The sequence below is a fragment of the Neodiprion pinetum genome, chromosome 7 (genome assembly GCF_021155775.2).
Source record: "Neodiprion pinetum isolate iyNeoPine1 chromosome 7, iyNeoPine1.2, whole genome shotgun sequence".
NCBI lineage: Eukaryota > Metazoa > Arthropoda > Insecta > Hymenoptera > Diprionidae > Neodiprion > Neodiprion pinetum.
In genome coordinates this window covers 24,508,018-24,533,065 of record NC_060238.1, presented here as the reverse complement: position 1 = coordinate 24,533,065, position 25,048 = coordinate 24,508,018, and the positions used below count along the sequence as shown (strand labels likewise).

General features: G+C 38.5%; 2 protein-coding genes across 9 annotated transcripts in view; both read right to left on the bottom strand.

Annotated features, from left to right (window-relative positions):
• Positions 1-439: 439 nt before the first annotated feature.
• Positions 440-14,671, bottom strand: mtg (mind the gap). 2 transcript variants are annotated; one of them, XM_046635745.2, is made up of 8 exons: positions 14,388-14,671; positions 8,460-8,594; positions 6,216-6,337; positions 3,761-4,063; positions 2,307-2,537; positions 1,877-2,220; positions 1,342-1,525; positions 440-1,261 (listed from the first exon to the last, which is right to left on the bottom strand). In XM_046635745.2, exons 1-8 carry the CDS (start codon positions 14,425-14,427, stop codon positions 1,007-1,009), a joined length of 1,614 nt encoding a protein of 537 aa, XP_046491701.1. In that variant the 5' UTR covers positions 14,428-14,671; the 3' UTR covers positions 440-1,006. The 2 variants fall into 2 exon arrangements, with proteins under 2 accessions (XP_046491701.1, XP_046491703.1); XM_046635747.2 differs by lacking the exon at positions 8,460-8,594.
• Positions 14,672-18,433: 3,762 nt separating this feature from the next.
• Positions 18,434-25,048, bottom strand: part of LOC124223589 (alpha-taxilin) — a 35,114-nt gene continuing 28,499 nt past the window's right edge. For 2 of the 7 annotated variants that reach the window (XM_046635738.1, XM_069137882.1), the window contains exons 2-6: positions 21,597-21,667; positions 20,347-21,000; positions 20,078-20,236; positions 19,182-19,985; positions 18,434-19,037 (exon numbers count right to left, since the gene is read on the bottom strand). In XM_046635738.1, the coding sequence (XP_046491694.1) occupies positions 19,014-19,037; positions 19,182-19,985; positions 20,078-20,236; positions 20,347-21,000; positions 21,597-21,656 (1,701 nt within the window). In that variant the 5' untranslated portion in view covers positions 21,657-21,667 and the 3' untranslated portion in view covers positions 18,434-19,013. The other 5 variants (XM_069137881.1, XM_046635739.1, XM_046635737.2 and 2 more) reach the window with 5 other exon arrangements.

Here is a 25,048-nt window from a genome sequence, read left to right as displayed (position 1 = left end):
TTGAAAAGAAAATTCTCACCGCGTAAAACACACAAGGTCAATCCAATCAAATTTTATAATTTCAAAATTTCATTTTTTGAAAAAATACTCGGACGAATTCATTCAGACGAATTCATCGACGTAATTCTTCGGAACAAAATGCTTCGCTCAAAGATCTCAATGTCCTGATAAAAAAAACTGAAGAAATATCCTCCTATCCACTCAGCTGTTGATCCGTCCGTTTGTTTCTTGATTACCGAAGGATCTGGATCATCCCTAATGGTTTCCGCAAATCGATTTCAAGACAAAAATTCACTAGGCGTCGATCTGAACTCTTGTTAGCTCAACCCAATTGAAATGCTGGTAATCACCGTGGCACTGCAGCTTTTGCATCGTTTGGCTAGCCCTGGTAATTCTTTGGAAAAAATATCGTCAATACTACGATGATAAACGACAGAACTTTACGAATAATAGATTTATTAATTTCTTAGAGTATTCAGCTCTTTTCCAATGCATGATTAAGTAATCTACTTCATACTATTTACAATTACATTACTGATACGCCAATGAATATCTTACATCTACTGATTAATGCTATTTATGAAAATAAATTATTTACATTTCCATTTGTAAAGGCAAATATCGTAGTTACAATCATGAAATAAATTATGTAATAGATCGTTCGTAGACACACTCGGTAGCTAGTCTCATAATCAGCCGTAAATCGCCTGGAATTGCACACAGCTGTATACGAGATTATTCACAATTTTCACAGGTATGTTTTCAGATTATTACTCAAATTATTTCGATCATTTATCTAATACTAGAGCCTTATTCCATGTTTCGAACCATATTGTCCACTTTGTGCTTTTCACAAAACTATAGAATCACTAGAGGAGTGTGTTTACAGATGAGGATTAAAAGGGCTTGTGAAAAATCTTCGAAATTAACGCCTCTCATCAATCAACATCAACTCCTTTATATCCCTACATATAACATATATCCTAGCCGAACTCGCAAACTTTAATCACAAGCTCTCATTGGTCGAGCTTGAGGTCCCATTGTCGTGATTTTTGTAGGCTGAGAAAAAGGCGAGAGCTTTCATAAGCTGATAACTTTTGCTTATCGGAATGTTACTGTCGTACAACTTTTTCGAAGATTTGCAATCGACGTAGAACCACCAATTGCACTTGAGAACCGTTTGGTCGAAAAGCGTCGACTCGGGACACAAGAAACTCTTCATGATAAGTCCATCGTCGGTAAGTGCGCAGACGTGGAATACCTGGGAAAGAAAATAGAAGAGTTTAGTGTATTTAAAATGAGTACAAAAAGTGGATAGAAAATACGCAATCACTTGATTACCATGCATCCAAGATCCTCATCGGCGTAAAGTCCTGGGAAATGTTTCTGATCGCCACAGTAAAAGCTGGTATCAGGCAATTCGACGCGGCTTGCGAAATTATCGTCGAAGTTTTTGTCGTATCCGATAGGGTAATACTCGCGGGGAGCATTCATCACCTTGCTAGGTGCGGCCAGACTGTACCTGCTGAAAAAAGTCAGATAAATCATAACCACAATACAAGGAAAACAACGTCATATACCTAAATTCGAAGGGTTAATCACTCGTCGATTTGACGTGCAGCCTGGTGTCAAGATTACATTACAACCTTAACAAATTAACAAATTACCAGGGATTTCAGAAGATTTCAGAGGTATTCAAAAGATTACAAGAGACTTCATGGGATCCCAAAGGTATTTTTAAAAGAAAAATTTCAAAGATTTCGAAGAATTTAAAAAAAATTTCTCCAGACTTTCGGAAAAGTGTAGACTAGATTTTACGCGTGATCAAACCCTCGACTAAATCAAATGCCGACCTGACAATAGATCAAACACTAACTTTCTAACGGGACTCGGCGTCGTAGTAGTGGTGGTGGTAGTGCTGGTGGTGGTGCTAGTCGTTGGTTCCTCATGCTTTCGCATCAACTGTTGCTGCCTGAGTAAAATGGCAGTTTCCAAAGCCTCCAAAGTGACGTTGCTCGCCTCAGCCAAGGCTTTCAGAGATGGTTCCATTCCTTGGAACGACGCCAATGCAGACGGGGAGACGATCGGAGGCTGGGCGTTATATCGATTGCCGTACTCCTGCTGAGCTGGTTGCAAACCCTGGTTAACAGCTGCCGGAGATATGGATCGAAGAGTCAACTGATTCACCGAAGAAACGGCCTCGTCCGATGGTATGGGAATCTGAAAGACACGATCAGCTTCGTGAAGCGAGTTTCCTCCACCCGGGCAGACCAAGATATCACGCTTAAAAAACGATCATGTATAACCTGGTAAAAATCGTCCTTTGGAACTTCGTTCATCGAGTCCTCGAGCAGAGTGGGACTGTGGCTGATCCTGTCTGTGAGCTGAGAAGAAGATTGCGGCATGGCGACGAACGGTGGAAGACCGTTACTGTAAGCTTGAACAGTTTCCGTGTTTCGAGTAATTCCTGACGGTGCGGATTGAGCCATTATTATCTCAGGAACTCTGGCTGGCGATGCCGCGGGAGATGAATCAGCCTGAAGGATATTTTTCTTTTTGTTTAAATTATCGTCAACGGTAGCTTGGTTTGTATGAAACAGGATTAGCGAGTCCCGGCGCGATGAGCTGCGGTAGATTGCAGATAATTCGGATAATGGAGCTCACGAGCGAAAGCCAGACGGCAGTAATTAGCCAGGAACAATACGCGGTAGTGACTGTGATGAGATATATGCAGCAATTCCTGAATTCGCGTACATGTATGGTACTCGTGTAGTATTATGCAGAACCGCGAAGAGCAGCGAAGAGTCGTTGCACAAGTCAGCGTGAATACGTCGCAAAGGATGCCGAAGGAACTGCATGCTTGGTTATTATGATTGAAATGAGAGAAACTGTCGGCGTGGAATGTTGGACGCAAGTACGAACGTATCGGGTATAAAACTAGGCGTACAACATGCATCAGGCAAATTGCGCTAGGTCATAGGAGTTAAGCAGCGTAGTCAATTCACGTTTTAAGTAGAGTCGTACATATGATACAATGCACGGCTCGGTGATGTTCTATTGTGTGAAACGGGGTCGCGAAACAAAAAAATTAAGAGAACGTCGCAAGACTTGTAATTCCACGATGTATTTTCCCCCCGGAGGGGGCGGCAAGGACCGAAAGAAAAAGTTATCCCATGGGATTCCGAAACGTCTCGAAGGGGCTCAATTCCAGTATTAGCCAACGCATTTTTTAGCGACAACGATCGGTAACGTTTGCTTGTTTTGCCCTGTTTGTTACCGGTTTTTAACGCTGCACGAAAGGTTTCTTGGAAAATCGACACATCGCCTAGAAATGGCAGAAATTCCATTAGTGGTGACATGACATCCTGATCAATTCATTCCTACTTTATTGAATATTGATTATTAATGCACATTGCCATGTTCGGTGGATCGTGAATACATTATTCATTGAGCATTAAATAAATTATACATTATCTTTCTTCTTAAATGCACGCGACAAACGTTATATTATTACTGAGCAATTAATGCATTGTCAACGTCACCTTTTAAAGAAAATTTTTTATTATTCTCGAGCATACGGCGCGTTGGCTTTGAGCACGCGCTTTCAATTCCCTACATCAGCCAACTGTTACAGGGTAAAATTTTCATATAGTTTTTCCGAATGACCTGAACCTGTTTTATCGTTACAGCTAATTACTCGAATCGCCCCAATTATCGTCGAAGATGAAATTTCAAATCTGTGACAATCAAATTCACCCACCTGGATCCTCTTGTTCTGCGCGACGATCATTTGCTGCTGTTGCTGTTGCCTGAGGGCTTGTTGCTGTTGCGTTTGCTGCTGCTTCAGCATCTGAAGGGCGAACGCCTCTTGCTGCGTTCGCTGTTGCAGCTTCGAGTTCTCATCCTGCATAGCGGCGAACGAAGGAGCAGCGACCGTTCTAAGTGCTGTTGCATTCTGCTGGACCACCAATCTCTGACGTTCCGTTTGCTGAGCCATCGGCCGAACCCCGCCGGGTGGTAAAGGTTTGAAGGGCGGAACGGCGCGCGGATTTTGCGGCATCCGCTGAAAAACGTCGTTTCTCTTTAATTCCCAAATGAACGAACGAGTAGATTTTTATCTGTTGCGTAATCGACGTAATAGGTGAATATGTAAGCGGAAATTACGACTGACCCAGTCCGCTCTGCTGTAATCAATTATTAACGTATGTGTCCATGATCGTTGCAACGAGCATCAAACATACCGAGTGTCGGGATTTGGTGAAAGGATTGAGCGGTCGACGATTAGAACGTACCGTATTAGAATTACCGTATTTCTTGCTTACGTGCACCTTACACGTATAATTTACCGCGTAATTTTTACACCTCACCGGTTAGCGTTGCTTAATTCACCGTAAAACGATCGCGATGCGGAGTCTCGTTTTTCGTCAAGAGGTAACAGGATTTTGGAAGGTCCAACTTTTTTTTTTTTGGCTAAAAACAATGCCCAGTTAGTCCTGCGGTGAAAGGAAAATTTTGAAAACACTTACACTTGAACACGGTTGCACGGATCAATTTCAAATTTTGACAGTAGCTTGACAATTACATTATCTATGAAAGTGCGTAGCCGTTTTTTTTTTTTTTTTTTATTTAATCTAAATTTACTGCTTATTTTTTGGTCAAAAATTGACTCCGTCTTTTAACAGTGCTTCATTTCTACAAAATTTGATTATAAATTGATTTTAATATTTCTTGGTTTTTTGTTCCAGCTCTTACATTATACGAAAAACTGTCCTCCCAAGAATTGGTTTTAAAAGAAGACGATATCAAAGATTGGCTCTGTCGTTGCCATTTTGTATCAAAATGATAATAAAAATTTTTTTCTTCATACCTCAATACGTGTTAAATAAACCCTCTGAAAAGAAATCCTATTCCTTTTTCCATTCTGCTAAAATAATGGTGTCACTCCTTAAACCTCATTTTTACCATTCGGAAATATGCAACGCGAGGGGAAAAAATACTGCAATTTACCACACGACGGATACACGCGGATGCGATGAGGAATAAATCACTTTAATTCGGGTCGCCAGCGTAAAATCAGTACGTTGGAATTTAACCGCAAGGACTTTCTACGCGTAGAGTGTAGGTATTAACAATTCGAGAATGTGAATGTGCAAAATAAGATATTTTACGTAAGAGATAGGTATCGCTTTTCATACCCAGAGTTTGAAAATTTTCAACTGGTTTAGCAGCGAATTGCAACGAAGAAATAATTTCCGTTTCTCTGAAATGATAATTAATTAGTCATTCGGTCGTTCATTAATTAGTCATTAACCGAGTTGTGATTTTGTGGTTCAATAATTCGGTAGACAATTTCAAGAGCAAAGAAATCGACAGACTATTGCGCGATTTTTCCCACACGCTGTAATCGCATATATCTTGACTCTAAAACTGGCTTACAGAAGAAAGTTACAATGTAGTTTGAAGTCTCCGACCTTGCACTGCCTTTCGGATCGTAAATGAAATCAGCTACATGTTGTTACAATATAAAAGTCAGAGCCTGTTTGCGTGGAATTGATCCACGATCTTTACACATAGATCTAAAGATTGCTCAACAAAGACGAACCGAAATTATTATTTCTCGCCGTCCAACGATCGAACAGTAATCGAACAACAACGTTCAGTTTATTCCTAAGTTAATTATACACGGTCTGTTATAGTTAACGCACGCATGAATACATGGAATATGTGGAATACAACGATGAAGCAACTTGCGCATAGTAGCATAATTAATTTATCGAAAGTTTATTGAAACGCCTCGATTTTATCCACCATATGTACGATATTTACCACACTTAAGTGCTTAAGTGCGCGTGATAAATAAATGTGCAGGGAAAAGTTCACGCACCAGTTACCGCAAGGACGTCGCAATTTATGGAAAAAAAAAAAAGAAAAGAAAAACAACATTCAATTTATAATTATATAAACGCTGCACGCATGTTGGTAAAAAACTGCAGCGAAGATGCTTCGCTATCGCAAATTCATGTGTATATTAGTATGGTATATTAGATCGGAATTTACACGTTTCTTTTTACACTAATTATTCTGGTTATTTTTTTATTCGTATGTGAAAAGCGACGTATTATTATTACACACACTGAAATCGTATATCGCGTGAAATATACACTTTCCGCCTAGAGAATATACGAAATAATTCGAGGTAAGAGAAGATTTCTTACCGCGTTTGACGTTCCTACGGGAATTGAATTTCCCCGATTCTGCACTTGAACGCTTCGCCTCTTGCTGCTTTCCAAATTGGAAATTGATTCGGGAAATCCGAGTTCATCTCCTACCGAGAATCCTGGAATAATATAAAAGTAGGCGATGTTAAGAAAAAAAAAAAAAGAAAATCTGGGTTAGAAATATAATTAGTCTCGATTTAAGCCGCAGAATTATTCTCAGACAGTTTTATGGTTTCTCTTAATTTCCATTTTCGTTCACCGTTTACGGTTATTTGTTAATTTCAATCATTCAACGATTATTGCTATTATCATAATTCTCAATATCGCCCGTCAACGAAATTAAACATTTTCGCTAAAAGGCGACGTGCGGAGATCTGAGAATAAAGATTGCCTTCAAGATAATTCACCGCATCCGTAATACGAAAGTCGACGAGATAAGAAAAAAAAAAGAAAAAATCTATAACCGCGGATCGCTGTATTAAATGCCGTGTGGTCATTCGCGTGGTTGTGATAATTGTAATGTGCATTTATATTGCATCGTTATATCCTTACCTCAGTCAATCACCGAGGTTTTCTTCAGCAATTGCATAACGGCGCAAGGTGTAAGTTCATAAATTTTCTTGCTCAATCGATTATGAACCGAACGCTTTACAAGCGCGCTTAGAAAGACGGTTGGAAAAAGGAGGAGAGAGAATTGAGCAAGGAGACAAAATAAAAAAAAAAAAAAAAAAAATGTATGTTAAGGACGATCGATCGCGACATGCTGCTGCAGCTTGTTAATATATCTGCAACTGCGGTCGCTGTATATTATGGATATAGATAGAACAATTATGCAGATGAGGGAAAAAGGTAAATGAAAAAAAAAAAAAACCACTATCGACGCGCGTTTGCAAACTGAGAGCAAAGATATTGAGAAGTAAAAAGAGGGTAAAAAAAAAAGGGGGGGGGGGGGGGCGGAGGAGGATGTCAGAGAAACTGACAACGTCGATTCGTTTACAGAATATTTTTAAATCAGGATGGAAATTGTAATAAGTAACAGATCTGACAGGCAAAGGTGTTGCCGTCTAACGCGATTCAAAATGGTATACGTATTATTGCATAAACAGCAATCATCGACACGCGACTCGATGCAGCCTAATGATTTGTTTTATTATTTTACTAACGATACTTCGTCGAAACTAACAATAAGAAGAAATTTGTAATTTTAATATGATGATTTTTTATTTGAATTTTTTCTTATACACCTCGAGTAACGAAATAACGGTAATTGTTTAAAAGAAGAAAGTCAAAAAGTAGGTACGTTGAGAGCTGTAATCCCATAGCCAGAGAATTTGCATAAATGAAGAATATGTTCAGAGAGGTGTGTTGACAGGAAAGTGTGTTAAGCCAACTGTGAACGATGATAATATTTCTCAATTCTAATTACTGTTAAGCCTGAACAATCGGCTGGATCGGGTATAAAAAGTAAATACTCGATTCGCTCGTTTGTGTGGAAAGGATTAAATTTCCCAATCCCGGTTTGTAATCGGCCACGTATCTTCGTACATCGTTATGCAAACTAACTTTTCAGAGTTCGCATTAAGATATTATGATATTTTATATCCTTATACGACGTACGTGTAATATGTTCGTGCACATTTCAGCAATCCTCCATAACTAATACGTCAAATTGAGTATAAAGCCGCGGTATAAATTCACCGTGCGATATCAATCTTAGCGTCGTTTAGACGACACCTCGATTTGTACAACCTGCGACAGGTGTTTGAATTATTACAAAATTTTCTGCGAGGCAACGAGAACGTTTGAAACGCGGATCATATAATAGAAACGACGATTTATCATTACGAGGAAACGCGGCTGTATCGCGATCTAACCGAAATGTTTAATTCGAGGCCACCGTAAATGATACCTTGCGGGCACGAAGCAACAAAAAACATTCCAACTACTTACACATTAAACTATAATTAACCAACTATCCTGCAAAACGAACGCCGGATTTCTTATGAAAATTAGATCAGGTTCAAGTGTATAATAAAAATTGTTATTTACATTTTCATTACAATACGGAGAGCGGTTGTTGCGTCAGGATTTGTGTGTATGTTTAAATATTCCGCGATTGATTGCGAAATTTGCAGTGAGCCGGTATTGGGAAAGAAAACTGCGATCCGCGTGCTTTATTTTTCAAGGTCACGTGATTTGGCAAGAACCGCGGAGGAAAAAGGAGCTGGGCAAAGGACTCACCAAGACCTACGAAACCTTTGACACCTCCAAGATTTCGGACCCGAAATAGGCCGGATTTTTTGAAGGCGCAGTTTAGCTTGAAACCAAAATCGGACTCCAGTACGCAAGTCGCTAAGGTCTCCCGCCACGTACACCCTAGAACCAAACCGGAAATACCATCTTTAAGCGTACAGCGTCACACTATTTCAATCTGTCAATTGTATCATATGTACTGTGATTTCGGTTCAAAAAACTCTATCGTCTTCGACAATTATTTGGTTATTTTCTCTGTTTCCCCTTAATTTTCTCTTCTCTCATTCGCACTTGCTGTAATAGTATTCATTACTCTCTCTTTCCCGGTTCTAAAAAGCCCTGCCTCGCAACTTTTTCTCTCTCTCTCTCTCTCTTGTAAGTTCAACTTTTGAAAAATTCAAGTTGAATCAATTAAAAGATCGCATACGCACGTGGCGTCTATTTATACATTACATACCGCATATACGGGGTCGTCCAAATGAACGTGAACACGTTTCGACCCCGACCGAATTTCTTGCCGATTTATTTTCTACTTCTACTTCACCGAATGTACATTTTCTAATTTTTTCAGATTTTTTCCACCTGATGTTTAGAAGTAAGTAGTTTCAGATCTCATCTTCCGTGATTCGAAAACTGTGCATTTGGGAAAAAATTTCAACGGGGGGGGGATTGTGTTTATTTTGTTTTATTTTGAATCGGTTGAAAATAATTTTTTCAACGGTAAACGCACCAAAATCGCTTTTTCCCATAAGCTACGTTCTCGAAAAATTTCAAACGTTTAGTGAATATGTTTGTCGTTTATTTTTGACTAAGTCAAAAAACAAAAAAGCACAATTTTTCCCCCTTGCAACTTTTTTCCAAACGCACAGTTTTCGAGTTCTAAAATACCTTCTCCTAAACGGCAGGTGGGAAAAATGTGAAATAATTATAAAACGTACATTCGATGAAGTAGAAGTAGAAAATAAATCGACGACCAATTCGGTGTGGGTCGAGGTCAAACTTTGTTCACGTTCATTTGAACAACCCCGTATATAGTGGAATATATACGATAAAAAATGCAACATGACTATAAATTTAATCGTAACATCGATAAATAACGGTAAGAAAATCAGAACTTTCTAATTACTTCGCACGATTATCGCAGATATATCCATAGTGTCTAAAATATGTTGAATACCGACTCGTTTCTAATATACATCGTTCGTGTTGTAATTAAATCTAAACCGAGACTGACAACCCGGATCAGTAATCGCTTGGCAGTTTCAGTTTCTTTATTAAAAATCAGGGAACCGGACGCGGTTCGATCTTTAAATTCCAAGAAGCTCGCGAAATATCACGCAGAGAAAACTTTTTGCCAACTGATTCACGGCTCGACCCAAATTTATCGGAAGGATCCGGGTGTATAAATACATATATACAGTATACGTATAATCTCCTATCGACTTCCGTTCCGCCTTATATTCGTTTGAAAAATGTATAGAAAATTATAGAAGAATTATAGAAAAAAAGAAAATTAACAAAATGAAATTAACAAATACGGAGTCGAAGGGAAGAAAAAAAATTATAATATCTTTCACGCTTTTAACTCTGGTAAAAATAATGTCTTACAAGTCTTGCCTTTGAAAAGATATTAACGATAATATTTTCTGCAAGGAAATTAGTGTTTCTTGTTGGTCTTTTTTTTTTTTTTTTTTTTGAAATGGGAAAGAAATATTCTTTTTTTATCCTCCGTCAACCAAAAGTTGAGAGAGGACGAAAGGAGACGAAAAACCGACTTCTTCTCGGTGCCCTGACGATGATGCGTCATAGAGAGGGAAAGAGATAGAGAGAGAGAGAGAGAGACGAATGTAGAACTTGTTTAGAACGCATAAGGATATCTTGGGGAATTTTATTCGAGACTGGATTATACCTACGGACACGGTGCAGCAAAAGGGGCCTGCACGGCCCACCAGCACTGACCGATGATGCGGTATGGCCCACTAACCTACTTCGCGAACACCTCTTGGCTGACTAAATAGATGAACAAACGAACAGGTAGATGCCTCTATTTGCTATTCCATATTCAAATAGTTGCGCGTCAGTTGCGATTTGCTGTTTACCCTCTTCGACGAGGAGGAGGGACAAAATTTCACCCAAACCCGTTACGAAAATACCGGCGAGACTCGTGTCTGCGGTAATTGTTGCCTCTTAGTTTCGTAATATGTTGCATTTCGGTATTTTCAACCAGCGTATCGGCGTTAAGGGTATGCGGTAATACTACCCTTACCGACCGAGGAAACTAACTATTTTTCTTTCTATATTAAATTAACAAATGAACGGAAATGGTCCAAATATCGACGTTGCATCGCTACTTCTCACTGTCAGCGGAGTTTAGGAAAGTTACTCGTGTCCCGAAAATTGTAAGAAAAATTTTTGGTATTTTGACACGCGTTACTATTCCCACATTTGCCAAAAATTGCATAGCCGAGATACTTTGAGCAATTCCGGAAAGAATGAGGGGTAAAACGAACCGTCGTGAGAATGTTTTCGTAAAATATTGAGGACGTTAAATGAGAACTGGGAATTACAATGATTTCGTAAATAAAAGATTCGCTCGATTTTCGGGATGTGAGTAACTTTCCTGAATTTCGCTAAGAATGAGCGATGCGTCGTGTCGAAATTTCAACCCTTTCCCTTCGTTTGTTTATTTAATAGAGGAAGAAAAAGGTCGGTGTGCTCGGTCGGTAAGGGTAGAAGCGCTACATACCCTTAATATATAATCTGACGATCTTACGTTAATAATTGCTATTTCTTGGAGCGATGATTAAGGTTTTTTATTTTTTGGTCAATTGCTAACGACAGAACTTGCGTCAGCAAAATTGTCCGAGTTTCGTATGGTTCCGCAAGTTTTCGAGGATTCACTCGGATCGTGATTTCCAAATTTCGTGTCTGTTCGAATAACAAAACTCTGTCGAGCGAATGGAATAAATTCTTTTACCAACATCAAGTTTCGATAACATCTTGAAAAACAAATTTACCGTCATTCAAAATTTTCTCTGTCTATACGATACAGGCGCAACTTTTCCTTCCTGCAGATTTTAACGTTACTCCAAGGAATCGTTTGACCAGGAAAAATCGCAACGTTACCAAAAATCGTGGTCAAATTATCATCCCGTAGAATATAACGCGTTCTGGATTAAAATTTCAAAATAATCAATGGGCTAATTGATGTCCATATACGAAAGCGATAGAAAAATGTGAAAATAAATTTATCAAACCGAGAATAAGTTTCGCGTGAGAATTTTGTTTCGGTATAACGAGGCCCGTTTTCCGGTTGTGTGAAAACCGGTTCTGCAGCTCGTGCAAAACGAGACTAGCGTAATTGAGAAGGGATTCTATCTCGGATTGTATCTAAGTCTTAGTTAACAATGGGAGGTAAGTGTGTCTAGCGCAATGAACGAGACACTGTTATTATACACTTTGGAATGCAGACGCTTAGAGTTCGGCCTTGGCATTGACTATGCATGTAAATATATATGTGTAAGATGTATCAAGGCTCTGTTTTTAACGATCTCACGATTAATAACGATCATCGTTTATCCGAATTACGAAGATTATACCTACAGAACGAAACGTGGCTTATTAATTCATGCACTGTATTATACACGCATCAATTTTACACGGCCCACTGACACGGATAAAATTTTTCAAATCGGCGTAATAAGGCAGAAATCCGGTAGCAGCTAAAAACCTTTTTCTTTTTTCATTTATTTTTTATCCAACCGATGAAATTTCCGCCATACTCTGCAGAAATGCGCAAATTACGCTAAAACCTGGCCGCGAACAACGATTCGGACCGATATTTATACTTATCCAAAGATCGATACTCAAAGCAGGCTATCCAGAAGTAAAAGAGAGAACGGCGAAGATTTGAAGATTAAACAGTTCGTCGATGAATTTCATTAGCATACCGGAGGAATGGCGTAGAATTTAAGAAGTCAAACAAGAGGGTCACAAACCTATGAATTGCCGTACTAGAAAGTTGTACGTATATACAGTCGAATATGTCACACCGCGTGGTAAAAAATACTGGCCCAATTCTACGATCGAAATAACAATGAAGATTGGACAGTTTAAATTACACGACTTTACGGTCCGAGTTGCTGAATCGTTTTGCACGACGTGATTTGCAGACGGCTGGTTGTACAGTTTAATGTAATTATTGACCATGTAGGAAAAAGAATGAGCAAGGAAAAAAAAAAATTAACCAATAAAAATTTTCGTAATTAGATACGATCGATCGATCGCGATCCGGCGTGTTTTCTCTACCGCGTATGGAGAAAAGGTTTATTCTGCAAGTGAAAATTTCACTCCGGTCATTAAAGACGCTTGCATGCAAATGTGAACCTTTCGTTTCTACCCCGCAAAGTTCACGTCTAAGATAATATATCCCCGTTATTAACATCATTCTCTCCTCCATTATTATACCGGCATATATTATTACACGTATCGTGGAGCGACTTTCGTTTCCTCACTTTTCTATACGCACGTAGGATCGGATACGTATTTTTGACATGTGATTGAGCGGAAATTATAATAATGCACGTTATTCGCGAAGTGAAAACTTTAGAGTAAAATCAGAATCGTTTACACTGTCTGTATGAATATCGTTTCGAGACGTTTCTTTTTCTTTTATTTTTTTTTTCGATTATTGATAAATAAAATAACATATTCGCATGATAATCGACGCACTCGTTACGATTATCGACCTCCTTTATTTATCGTAGAATTTCTAGTTCCTCGCATGAGTTTCGATCCACGAAATTCATCATTTTAGTAACTAATTAATTTTACCGTGCGTGTGATAAGAATGCGTATTTACATATTCATCGCTGATGCAATAAGGTACTTGATCCACCGAGAGAATTATTATTAAGTGCTAGAGAGAGAGAGAGAGAGAGTGAGAGAGAGAGAGAAAGAGAGACAGAAAAAATGAAGGAAAACACAGGCCTCATTGTAATTAACAGAAACCTTTCGCCCTGACGCATGTTTTTTGTTTTTTTCTTATACACACAATGTATATGAAAAAATTTGTTAGTGCTAGAAAGGTGAAAGATCATTGAGTGACAATCAATGACCGGTACAGAGAGTCGCAAGTCACGTAGGTATAAAATTCAAAGTCCTGGAGCAGAAGAGTCAGTACAAGTATGTGTGTAGCACAGAATAACCATTATATATAAAGAATGCATGTTGCGTTATGTTATAAAATAACCCAGCAACGTTACAGGTGCACATTGGAAATACCACAGCTAATATGTCTGGAGATTTGTATTTTTAATATTATATAGATTAATGATATTTGGTCAAAATGCCAATTCCAATGCTAATCTCCATGGAGGAATACGTGCATGGTGTAAGATTTTAATTATTCATATCTACAATAATTATCAATGAATTAAACAGGCTCATATATTTTTTCGTAAATCTCACGAACAGTCGAACACATCTCAGAGATTTTGTGTGGCAATTAATTGTGAGGATTTATTAGACGTTGAAATTAGATGAAACATGATGGCAAGGATTCACGTTTTTTTATGGTATCCAGACTTTTTCGAGTCGAATTGGTAATAAGACAGTTTCGACATACGTGTGATTTAAGAAATCAGGTATTGACAAATTTGAGCTTTCTAACAACGTGAGAAAACTTTTTTAATTCTCTTACTTGACACGTGTGTGCAGATTTTTTTTTTTCATTTTTGTATTTATCTTAAATTGCTCTTGACATCGAATGAAAAACGATCGTAATCGATGAAAGCATCTCGCGACTAATCATTCTGGATTATTGGCGTGAAAAAGATTTGCAAATAATAAAAAGAATTTTCAAGACCAAGATATTAATCTGGAGGTGAACGAAGAAAATTGAAATTTCTCACATACCAACGACGACGAACAGGAACAAGGTGGTTGCGATCTTCATCTCTTAATCCAGTATCACGATAATCGTCACACTCAAGGATTAGTTTTCCAAAATGAGATTATCTTTCGGCGCGAAATTGACAAACGCTACGTTCACGTACGTATTCGCAACGCAACGGAATCTCGTTCGCGGAACCAACGTGCAAATGTTCTCTCGAATCGATATTATTAATCACCGACGAGAAACGTGCATCTGCATCGGTGGATCCGTACGTGCTATTCTGGGCTCGAACACGCGGCTACTAATGTGGCACGGACCCCGAGGAAGGGCATCACGGGCAACAGGCCCCACCAGCAATCCCTCGGGGGCCCGATGGTCATTCTCCATTGGTGCTACTGACCCACTCGGCACGCGAAGCCCCTTCGCCTGTGGTAACGGTACTACGATTTAAAACGCGTATTTCCCCCCCGCCAGGTCAATGCAGACGATCGAAAGACGTATCGAGATACGCCGAAGCCCGGAAACCGGAATTTTTCACATTGCGATGCACCGACTCGACATATGCGAATTATTCGTACTGGTCCAGCCGGAATCTCCGTTCGGAATTGCAATTTTTCGAAACCGCAATTTCTTTTTCCAATCCTTGGGGGTGGATGGTTCATTGGTAATCTAAATCCATTATTTCAATCAGATTTTGCGGTAACTTCGGACGCCATCTTGGATTGAAATTGAAATTTGTTTTTGTGAAATAACATCGGTAGTCTAAATCCATTATTTTAATCAGATTCTGTAGTAACTTCGGACGCCATCTTGGATTGAAATTGTAATATGTTTTTGTCATTCAACTCGCCCGTTTTCAACCGTTGACCAACTTGTCGGAAAATAAACTTGTAGAAAATTTAAATCACTACAACTTTTGTCGTAACAACTTTTAATCTACGATCCACGTACGCTGACTTGAACAATAAATTCAAGCTGGTGGCCAAATCTGGTCAACATTCTGAATTTAGACTACTAATCATCCCCCCCCCCCCCCCCCCTAACGATTGAATTTTCACAGACGCTAAAATTTGTTTCACAGGATTTCAAAATATGTATAGAAAGTCGAAGTACAGAATGGTCGGAATTTTAAAAACAGATTGTCGCATTTTCGAAGACTCTAGATCGGAAAAATACTGTTTTCTGATTTGTCTACATTTTTAACCCCGCTAATTATTTATAGACTTTGCAGTACAACCAAAGTTACCAAAACTGACTTTATTCACCCAGATTATGCGAAAATTATACGAATTTGAATGAAAATATCACTGACAGCCATCACTTTTTCGTACAATGAGAAAAATTTCAATTTTTATAGCTATTAGAAAATTCTAGCAAGATGGGTATCGTTAGAGTCACCAATGCAGAATTGCAGAAACTACAGAACAATGTGGTACAAGTGAATGTTAAAAATAATTAAGGCCTACGTAGGTATGGTATGCATGGCTACAAATTTCTCTCGTGACATTTATTCGTAACCGATTGAAAATTTGTGGTAGCGAGATATCAAAGAAAAAATTTCTTCATCGTTTTTAGAATGACTAAAATATGGAAATAATCGAGCAATTTTACGAACACTCTGATAAAGTAGTTCAAATGCTATTTCAATTAAGCTAGAATTTCGCATTAATGTGTTTAATTAATTTGAAACCACTCGTTTCAGTCTCAGTTAAGTCACTTGATTAGTTTAGCTTCTTTTTTGTTTATTTTTTTAAAGCAAAAATCAGCGCAGTACGATCTGCCTTCAAACTGAATATGTTAATTACGTACAAGAAACGCGTCGCACCTGCAATTTTAATGTATAAAAATGCACAGATGTTACCTGTTTTTGTAAGAAAACAAAAATGTTTTCCAAGTGGGTGAGAAAATTACGAAATGCACGAAATAACGGTGTGCAGAATTTGTCGATCGAAGTATCACTGTTTGGCAAGATGTGTCGTTATAACATCAGCGAAATTTAACGAAACGTTTTTATATTAAAAGGCTCTTTACCCGCAGACAGAAAGTGCTCTTAAACAAAAAATGATGCGTCCCATTCGTCGAGAGTTTGATGATTTTTGACGCAGAGAGCAAAGAGCGTTCTGTTCAATGCTTGAACTGTCAAAGTTGAGCAATCGTGCGCGTGTAATTTATTCTGTCGAAATTCCATAGACCGCGTAAGAAATGAAATCGTTTATGGTTGAGGAAACGACGGCAAATAACGAGCTCGCATCGCTCGCGTCTGGAATATCAAATTCCCCCATATTCGATTCTTTCATCTCGTCGCGTAAATCCGTATAGGTATTACTTACTCACCTGCCTATGTCCTTCCAAAAATCTAGGCTAATGTGAATCGATTCTTACGCAGTTTGCAATGGTTCAACAGTTTTTTTCCCACTTTTATCTTGCGATGAAAGTTACACCTCTTCTTACGATTAGGTGGGCGGTGTTTCATACGTGCGACAATGCGACGTAAATTATACTGTATATATACCCACGTTTTATCGACTGTTGTGTCACACGCCTTCAGCCAATTACAAACTCTGCGAATAATTCACACGATATTACATTTGTTTTTTTTTTGATATCTGTATTCGCCAACACAATGCAAAATCTCGAAAAATTCATGCTCCTTAAATGGACAATTTTTTTAAGACTGATTTGGAATGAAATGAAATATTTGTCCGGGTAAATTCCTAATAAGAAATCTGCACTTAAAAGCCTTTCTTATTTGAAAAAAAAAAGACAGCATATTAATTATTCATTAGTTTACGTTATCTCGAAATAACCGCGCGTATAGAAAATATTCAATTACCTTTACCGATGTTACAAAATCGGTCATATCGTATGTACCTAGTAATGAACTTGTGCGTGCTTCGTTGCACTTAAAATGTGAAGAGATGGCAAGTACGAAAAGTTTAATAGAATTTATAAATTGTACGGTGTCTGTAAATTGAGAGTTTACAGAATGTTAATGGAAAAATTATTGCAAAATTTTTTTTTCGGAACTAATGAGAAACGAGGTAAAGGTTGTTACGTGAGATAGAGAAACGGAACAAGTTTGAGAAAAAGTTGGAAACTGTCTCGGTATGCTATAATTTTGAATTTTGGGTCAATCGAGACATGCAGGTAGAAATGTAACCGAGCCTCTGGGCAGCAACCAAGGCTGATAAATAATTTCCATTCACCACCACTTGGGTACTTTTTTGCCTTGAGGATCGTTGGACTCGCATACATGTCAACTCTCATGGTCACAGTTCTAATGCAATTTACGTTGTGCCAGAGTTAATACCGGGATGAAGTCGGATTAATCGCACGCCCGAAACTTGATTTTTTATTTCATATGCATCAGATCTGTAAAAGAAATTTCGTCTGAAAGATAACGGTCCAGGTAAAACATAAAAAATTTTCATATAAGGGTCAAGTTTTTATACGACATGCACTTTGGGTCGTTGACTTTTTATGCTAATCGATCCCGATAAAAATTGAAATCCGGTTTTCGACCCAAGTCAATCGAACGATTCAACGCAAACGGTATGTGCTTTCATATTTTTTTTTTTTTTCACCATATTATTGATGTACGAAAACAAAATTGCTAATTCATACTCCACGAATTACGGCCCTGAGAGAAAGAGCTGAATAACAAGTAGGATTAGTAATCGATGAAGAATCACATCTGCAATAAGAGAGCTGGAGAAACCCAGAGATGTTATTCGGTGTGATGCGTCGTTGTTTTGTTGAAAAGAGAAAGAGAATTTAAAAAAAAAAACAAAAAAAAAAACCCCGGAGACTATGCACTTATGCAATTGTGCGGGTTTTTGTGTGTGTGTGTCTCGTCTTCTCATCCCGTGACAATTACGTCAGAGTATGACAATTGCGTTTTGAACGTTGCAAAAGTAAAAAGTTTATTTGAAGAAAAAAATCTTCTCACAACTTATTTTTTCTTTGCTCGTCTTCTAATTTTAACGGATTGGCAGGCTAGCCTAATGTAATAAAACCTCTGTGACAGGGCCGTCTTAATTTCCAATACAAATACGAAAGATATATAAAGATTTTACGAGGGTTTGTATTTACACCGTTGCAACGAGTAAGAGTTGTTACAACGATTTTAGAGCGATCAAAACGGGGATTCAACGAAAACTGAGGAATTTCGCTCGTTGATCACGTTTCAGCGCCGTTTCGAAAATCGATTAACTCGAACTGACAGGTCGTAAGAAAAGTTATTCCCGTTTTGTTTTTGTTTTTTTCAGCTCATACACTTTTCTTTGTATACATATAAAAGGCTAAGGTGCCTAGGTGTACCTAATTTACAATTGAAAAATTATTACATTATACATTGGTAGAGCATGATTATTCGAAGGCACAGAAATCATTCGTTAATAACTACGTGTCGTATATAATTATTTTAAATAAATATCTGCTCGATGTTTGTAATATAGGTACATGCATACTACGTGCGGTATAAAGAAAGTGAAGATTTCGTCATAATTTACGCATTGTTGATCCGTATTGATTCGTAGGTCGTGTGTTATTGCTAATAACTATATTTATGTACGCGTATAACTATAGGGCAGATTCTTCTCGTCGATGACGTTGAAAATAATCGAAATTCCGCGGCCCGCCGATACCTATTTCTTTTTCTTTTTACCGTCCTGAAACAGATTTCAAGACAAAACAGAAAATAAATCTCTGTTCGATGCAAAAAAAACTAAAATTTTTTATTCTCATACAAACAATACCTCATTCTTGATGTAATTTTACGACAAAATTGGCAAAGAGTTTTCGACTTTGCGTACCTTTCCTTTCTTCGTTCCTGGGCAGGCAGATTCGATTGATTTATCTTCGTCCTTTAACGCGGGACAGGAAACTTCAACCGTTTGTTCGACCTTCTTTTCAATACTGGCATTTTTATCCGTCACAGAATCGATTACAGCGATCGCCGAATCGTTTTCTCCGTTTATCTCACGAGGCGGTTCCTCGCTGATCGTAGATCCGCCGTTCGTTTCGTTATTTTCCGCTTTAGGTTCGTCTGACTTGACTTCCATAGGATTCGACGCTGCAACGTTTTCATCAATGTTTTTCAACTGTGCCTCGTCTTTTATCTCGGACTTCCGCTCCGTCGAATGTTCAACGTTTGCATTTAGTATCACCATTTCCTGTCGTTCTTCCGGCTCCGATTTCTGGCGCTGCGCTTCTTCCTCGTCAGCCTTCTGCAGCTTCTCTTCTTCTTCTTTCTTTATAGCCTCTGCCAGGGAGCCTTGCAGCTGTACGAGATTCTCTTTCAACTGTTGACAGTCCTTCGATATATCGTCAACCTGCTTTATGGACTTGATGCTCTCCTCGTTCACAGCTTCGTCCGTCGCTTCCGGACCCGCATTCGCCGCGTCCTTTCCCCTCAACTGCGCCAACAGCGAAGCTCTCTCACCCTGGAGAGCTCTGCAAAGCTGCTGGAGCTGCGCCAGCTTTCTACTCGTAGTTGCTAACTCCGCATCCCTTTGCTGCTTGTCGGCCGCCATCTCAAGAAGCGCCGCGTGACTATTTTCCCAGCGCTGTTTCCACGAACTCGTCTCCTTCTCCAGCTTCAATATTTTCTTCGACATCTAGGGATTCAAAGACTATTCGTAAGCTTCACTTTTAAGAACAAAAGTTTTACAATTCGTGAATTCTCATGACCGGTGAACGAGAGTCTCACCTTCTCCATTTCGTCTTTGAATCCGCCAAACACTTCGTTACTTTTAGTCAGAGCATTTTGGAACTCGTCGTACTTGTCTGTGTACATACTAATCTGCCCTCTCAGGCCGACCTCCGTTGCCTGATGTTCTCGTATCCTGACTTGGTACTCGGTTAGGTTCTGCGATAATAACAGATATAATTAATACTTAATGCATGAATGAGAGATAGAAAAAATGAAAAGTCTAAACATTTATTGTAAGCTTGGACAATATTATACGATCTTCTTACGAGTAAAAGCTGTTGTTTCTCTTTGAGTAGTACTTCCTTCTCAGCAGCCATCTCCATTTTAGCCTTGGCTAACTTAGCCTCTGCCAATTGGGCCTCGAGTTTCATCTGCTGCTGCATTTTTTCAACCTGTTGTTCGCGAATTTCGTACTGTTCGCAAACAGACTTGAACTTTTTTGTCATCTCCAAATTGTCTTCGTGTAGTTTTGTATTCTTCTCATTATTCTGGCTCATCAAGGCAGTTATCTCTGACAATGTGCTTTGAAACTTGGCAGATACTTCTTTTCGCTTTTCTTCCTCCTCCCTGATCTTAAGCAAACTTTCGTCTTTGACCGCCTTGTTCTGCCTCTGCAATTCTCTGCACAAACTTTCGAGCCTACTTCGAGTCAGTATAGCCTTGCTGTGCTCGCTCTGAAACTGTTCCTTCTCGCGTTGTACCACCACCACCTTTTTCTCAGCCTGTTTCAACGCCAACTGGAGCTTTCGATTGTCGTCCACAGTGTCGGAATATTTTTTACACATCGCCGCCAATTTTTCCTCAGCCGTATCCAAACTGCTCAACGCCTTCAAAACTTGCTCCACGCTCTTGTCGTCCTTTTTTCTCGCCTTCTCTTCCTTCATATTTTTTCTCTCCTTAGTTTGTTCAACCGGCTTACACTGTAAAGATGTTTAAACATAATGTGAGACCGGTTTATTGGTTCAGCTCGATTCGAAGTGAGAGCTGGATTTTATGAGCAGAGAATGTCGTTTCCAGGAGTCGGTCAATACTTTGAGCGCCGGACTTGACACAGCTTTTTCGGTCAACCCATTTAACGTATTTTGGAAACGGTGTGTACGATAATCAATATATCATACCGAACTTAACGTAGCGAGATCTTTGGCAGCTTTTCTCTTCTCATCGTTGGTAAGAAAATTTCCCGATATCAAGTCTAAAATCTCTGACAGTTCTGTATTTTTCTACCTGACATATTATATTCCTTAAGGATCTTCTCGTTTTAGAGTGTTTGACAAAAGCTTGACACTGTGAATTTAATCTCCGAAACACGATGAACGATAGCGATGAGAGGTGAATTTTTCAACAAAGTGGAATTTAGAAGTGTCGAGGGGAATCCGATCGGAGAAGGATTTACGATCGACGAATGATGATTCGGTATGAAAAACAATTGGTATATTAACGTCTCGGGTTTCAGGTTATACGATTTCTAGGTTGGGATAATTGAGTGGGTGAAAATGAAGCTGGTGAAATGACTTACTACTTCGTTTTCTTTCTTGGGAACCTCGGGGGTCTCGATTTCAGTTATCTTGTTATCCATTATCCAAACATCTGTGAACAACGTGACTCTGTTTAAGGCTGTTAAAAATCGTTAACGTAAAATCAAAAAATTAATCACATTCGCAAAGTTTAGGAGCAGCCCGATTTTAACGATCAAACATCCAAACGTACGACAAATTGTTCCTGCCGCCGCCGCCGTGAAAACAAACACGACGTCACAGCCGGCAATCGAGTCTCGAACGAATTCGAGATTCGAGAGTCGATCTATCGATATATCGGCGCGCTGGAATTTGCGCGAAGCGGGAATTTCGAATGCGATGCTTTTGAGCTTGAGGAACTAGAGAAGCGAGATGAAAAATAAATTCTGAAGAAACACGCAGCGGTTTTGGAAAGATATCAAATAATTTCACAACGCTAATATGACGTCACAGCCGGCGATCTACTCTCGAAAGAATTCGATATTCGGTAATCGATCCGTCGAACTGTCGATATACCGATGCGCTTGAATCTGCGCGAGGCGGGAATATCGAATGCGATGCTATTGAACTTGTAGAAGTAAAGGAGCAAAGGAAAAGCTGTATTCCAAAAAAAAAAAGAAGAAAAATGTGCAGCGGTGTAGGAAAGATTGCACGAAACTTTACGGTGCTAATAATCAATAACTTCTGCAATTATTAAACAAAATACAAGAAAGCCTTCAGAAATTTTTTCGACATTTACGTGATATTTATCCCGTGAAGCATCGGTTAGAATTTTACATCGTTTAGCTTGAAAATTACATCGTCCGGACGAAATATTGCCTGTCAAATCAAGTCTTCATTTATATCAATATTTCGTAATCGTAATTACGATTCAGGAAAAACTATGAATGGGTTTTTTTCGCAGCCAAATTCTTCGAACGTTTGCTTATCGTTGATGCAATTGACGTCAGTACTAAACCCAGAAAATTTCCTAGAACCGAGGTTAAAGTTTACAGTTTATCGAGGACAATCTGAGGAAGAGATAACGAATTATACTATTTATCAGATGATACAATAATTTTTTTGCCAGATACGATTAAAGTACTGTAAACGATTTATGATGTAAATTAAAAAAAAACTCTATACAAAATATAATCGATCCTATACTCAATTCTGAAAAAAGATTCCACGATGTGAAAACAAGAGTTAGAAATTAATGACCTCGTAATCTTCGACTGCCAGAAGTTCAATATTTCGAGAGAAGACTCTGAACCACATTCATCTCCCCGTATTGAAACATTAAGACGATGAGTACAATAAATATTCGACGATAAGCAACACTTTGTTCGAAGAATTAACGGTCATAATAATGGTGAAACGATACAAGTTTTCCTTATATTTTTTTTTCTATCTTTGGCGAAATAATTGCCGATTCTGCGAAGCTTAAAACTTCACAAACAACAATCGATTTATTGATCAGACAAAGAACGTGTTATATATATACACTTGAGAATTCTACCTCGTGTCTCTTCGTGACAATTTTTCTAAGAGGCAAATCTTTTCTTTTTCTTTTTTTTTTATTCATCTGCCAAAATATGAAAATATACAAAACCATATAATAGACACGCTGATGCTCCAGCCCATTAATACGTACAAAATATTGATATTTAAATGCGTCCCATGTACAATCGGGGATTTTTTTTCAAATCCCGCATACACTCGCGAAAAAGAGAAAAAGGAAGTGTTCTTGAAGAAAGAAAAAAAAAAAAAAAATCAGCAGTCGTCACGCGATTTATTTGCAGAAAGAAAAAGATTTTTCCGCTTAGCGTGATAGAACGATCAAAGCGTGGCACTGCATAGGATCATTCGACAAATTGTCACCGGCATTTATTGTAATTCACACGATACGTATTGTAATTTTATTACAACCCGCCCCCGCGAACCGAACTGAACAGCGACGCGATTTTAGTTAAAAACACGATCGCCGTGTAATACGGTGATAATTGTTATACGTCGCAGATGAAACTAAAATGGAGGAAATTGGTGGAAAAGCACGTTTGCCACTGTAAGTTAACCGCCGGCGATCGTTGTTATACATACGGTCCGCTGCAGAGGTGGAGGCCAAAGACAGTGGTTTATTTTCGGTATATTTCTAAAGTTAGAATCGTAGAAGCTGAAACCCCGCGGTGAGTGTGTATGAGATAGTCGGACTCGATCTCACCGGCGAAAACGAAATACACACGTATTTACGCACACAAACGGAGAATAGTCGTCACCTTAGATCAGTGCATCATCCTCTTATAACGGATGCTCGATTATTTAGGTGTAAGAGAAGAAAAAATTAACATTACTGTGCGAATTGTATTTTATTCGATTTGTTGTATCGCTCAGTATTGATATTGTATATATAGTGACGGAGAATAAATAGTTTAGACGAAGAGAAATAAACGAATCGAATTCCGCGTGCCATTTTTATACCTCTAATTTTAATTATCACATCGCTATTCACAAATGATATTATTGAATAATGAAGTTTTCATTGCGCACTTATCATCGACGCGTTTTAGCACGTGTCAGAAATATCTCAAGCCCACCCAACGTTAGGTGGTATAAAATTTAGCAAAATTCTATGGCATTATGTTATGCCATGTTTGCCAACAACATGTGTCGCTGAAATTTCATTTGTTACAGGCTTAAAAAAGTAATAATCGAAATTTATACATTTTTCAAAATAATTAAGCGATTTTTTCTTGCAGAAAATCAGGATTGAAAGTCCGGACGACATTATTAATAAGATGGTATTCTATGGTTTTTGAGGTCCCTGATTACGAAACTCAAAAGTTACGAGTTTTTCCTCCGGATTCGATTGAATACGGAATTTTCGACCGCTGTATCGCACCCGCAACCTTTGATTTTCAAAATCCGATTACAGATTCGTAATCAGCGACCCCGAAAACTCATAACTTGTGTATGGTAAAACATGTATACGTGTAGAGGGGTATCTTTCTCGGAAATGAAGTATTCCTTCAATTTTCACGATCCGTTTCAATCACTTACAATTTGTTTCTAACAATGACAATTTACATTATATCGCAACAATTACTCCCGAGTATTGAAAACCTGTTAGTATACTATCAGAAAAAGCAAAAAACTGCAAAGAAATATGTTTTCAAAGTTGTCTGAATATACAAAAAATGTATGTAAAATTAGGTGACAAGAATATTACTTACCACTATGACTCAAAGGGCTAATGAATGTAAAAACAAACAAAGAAGAAAAAACAACTTTTCACAAATGTCTTTCCGCTACGGTTGAGAACTCCTCGGTTATTATTTTCCAACATCGGTATTGGTTACAGGAAGGATGGAAATAGGTATATAATGCATATATTATACATACGTGAACACTTGCAATTAGTTGACACGTGATTAGCATATTACGTTATTTGATTGGTATGCAATATCCCGTACGATTG

What these genes read in the sequence shown, in the direction of transcription:
- mtg (XM_046635745.2), bottom strand. Translation starts at nt 14,427, where the DNA reads ATGAAGATCGCAACCACCTTGTTCCTGTTCGTCGTCGTTG. An exon ending in CCGTAGGAACGTCAAACGCG is followed by an intron (nt 4,064 to 6,215) that starts GTAAGAAATCTT and finishes GACGTTTTTCAG; the next exon opens with CGGATGCCGCAAAATCCGCG. An exon ending in CAAAGGACGATTTTTACCAG is followed by an intron (nt 2,221 to 2,306) that starts GTTATACATGAT and finishes CGTGTCTTTCAG; the next exon opens with ATTCCCATACCATCGGACGA.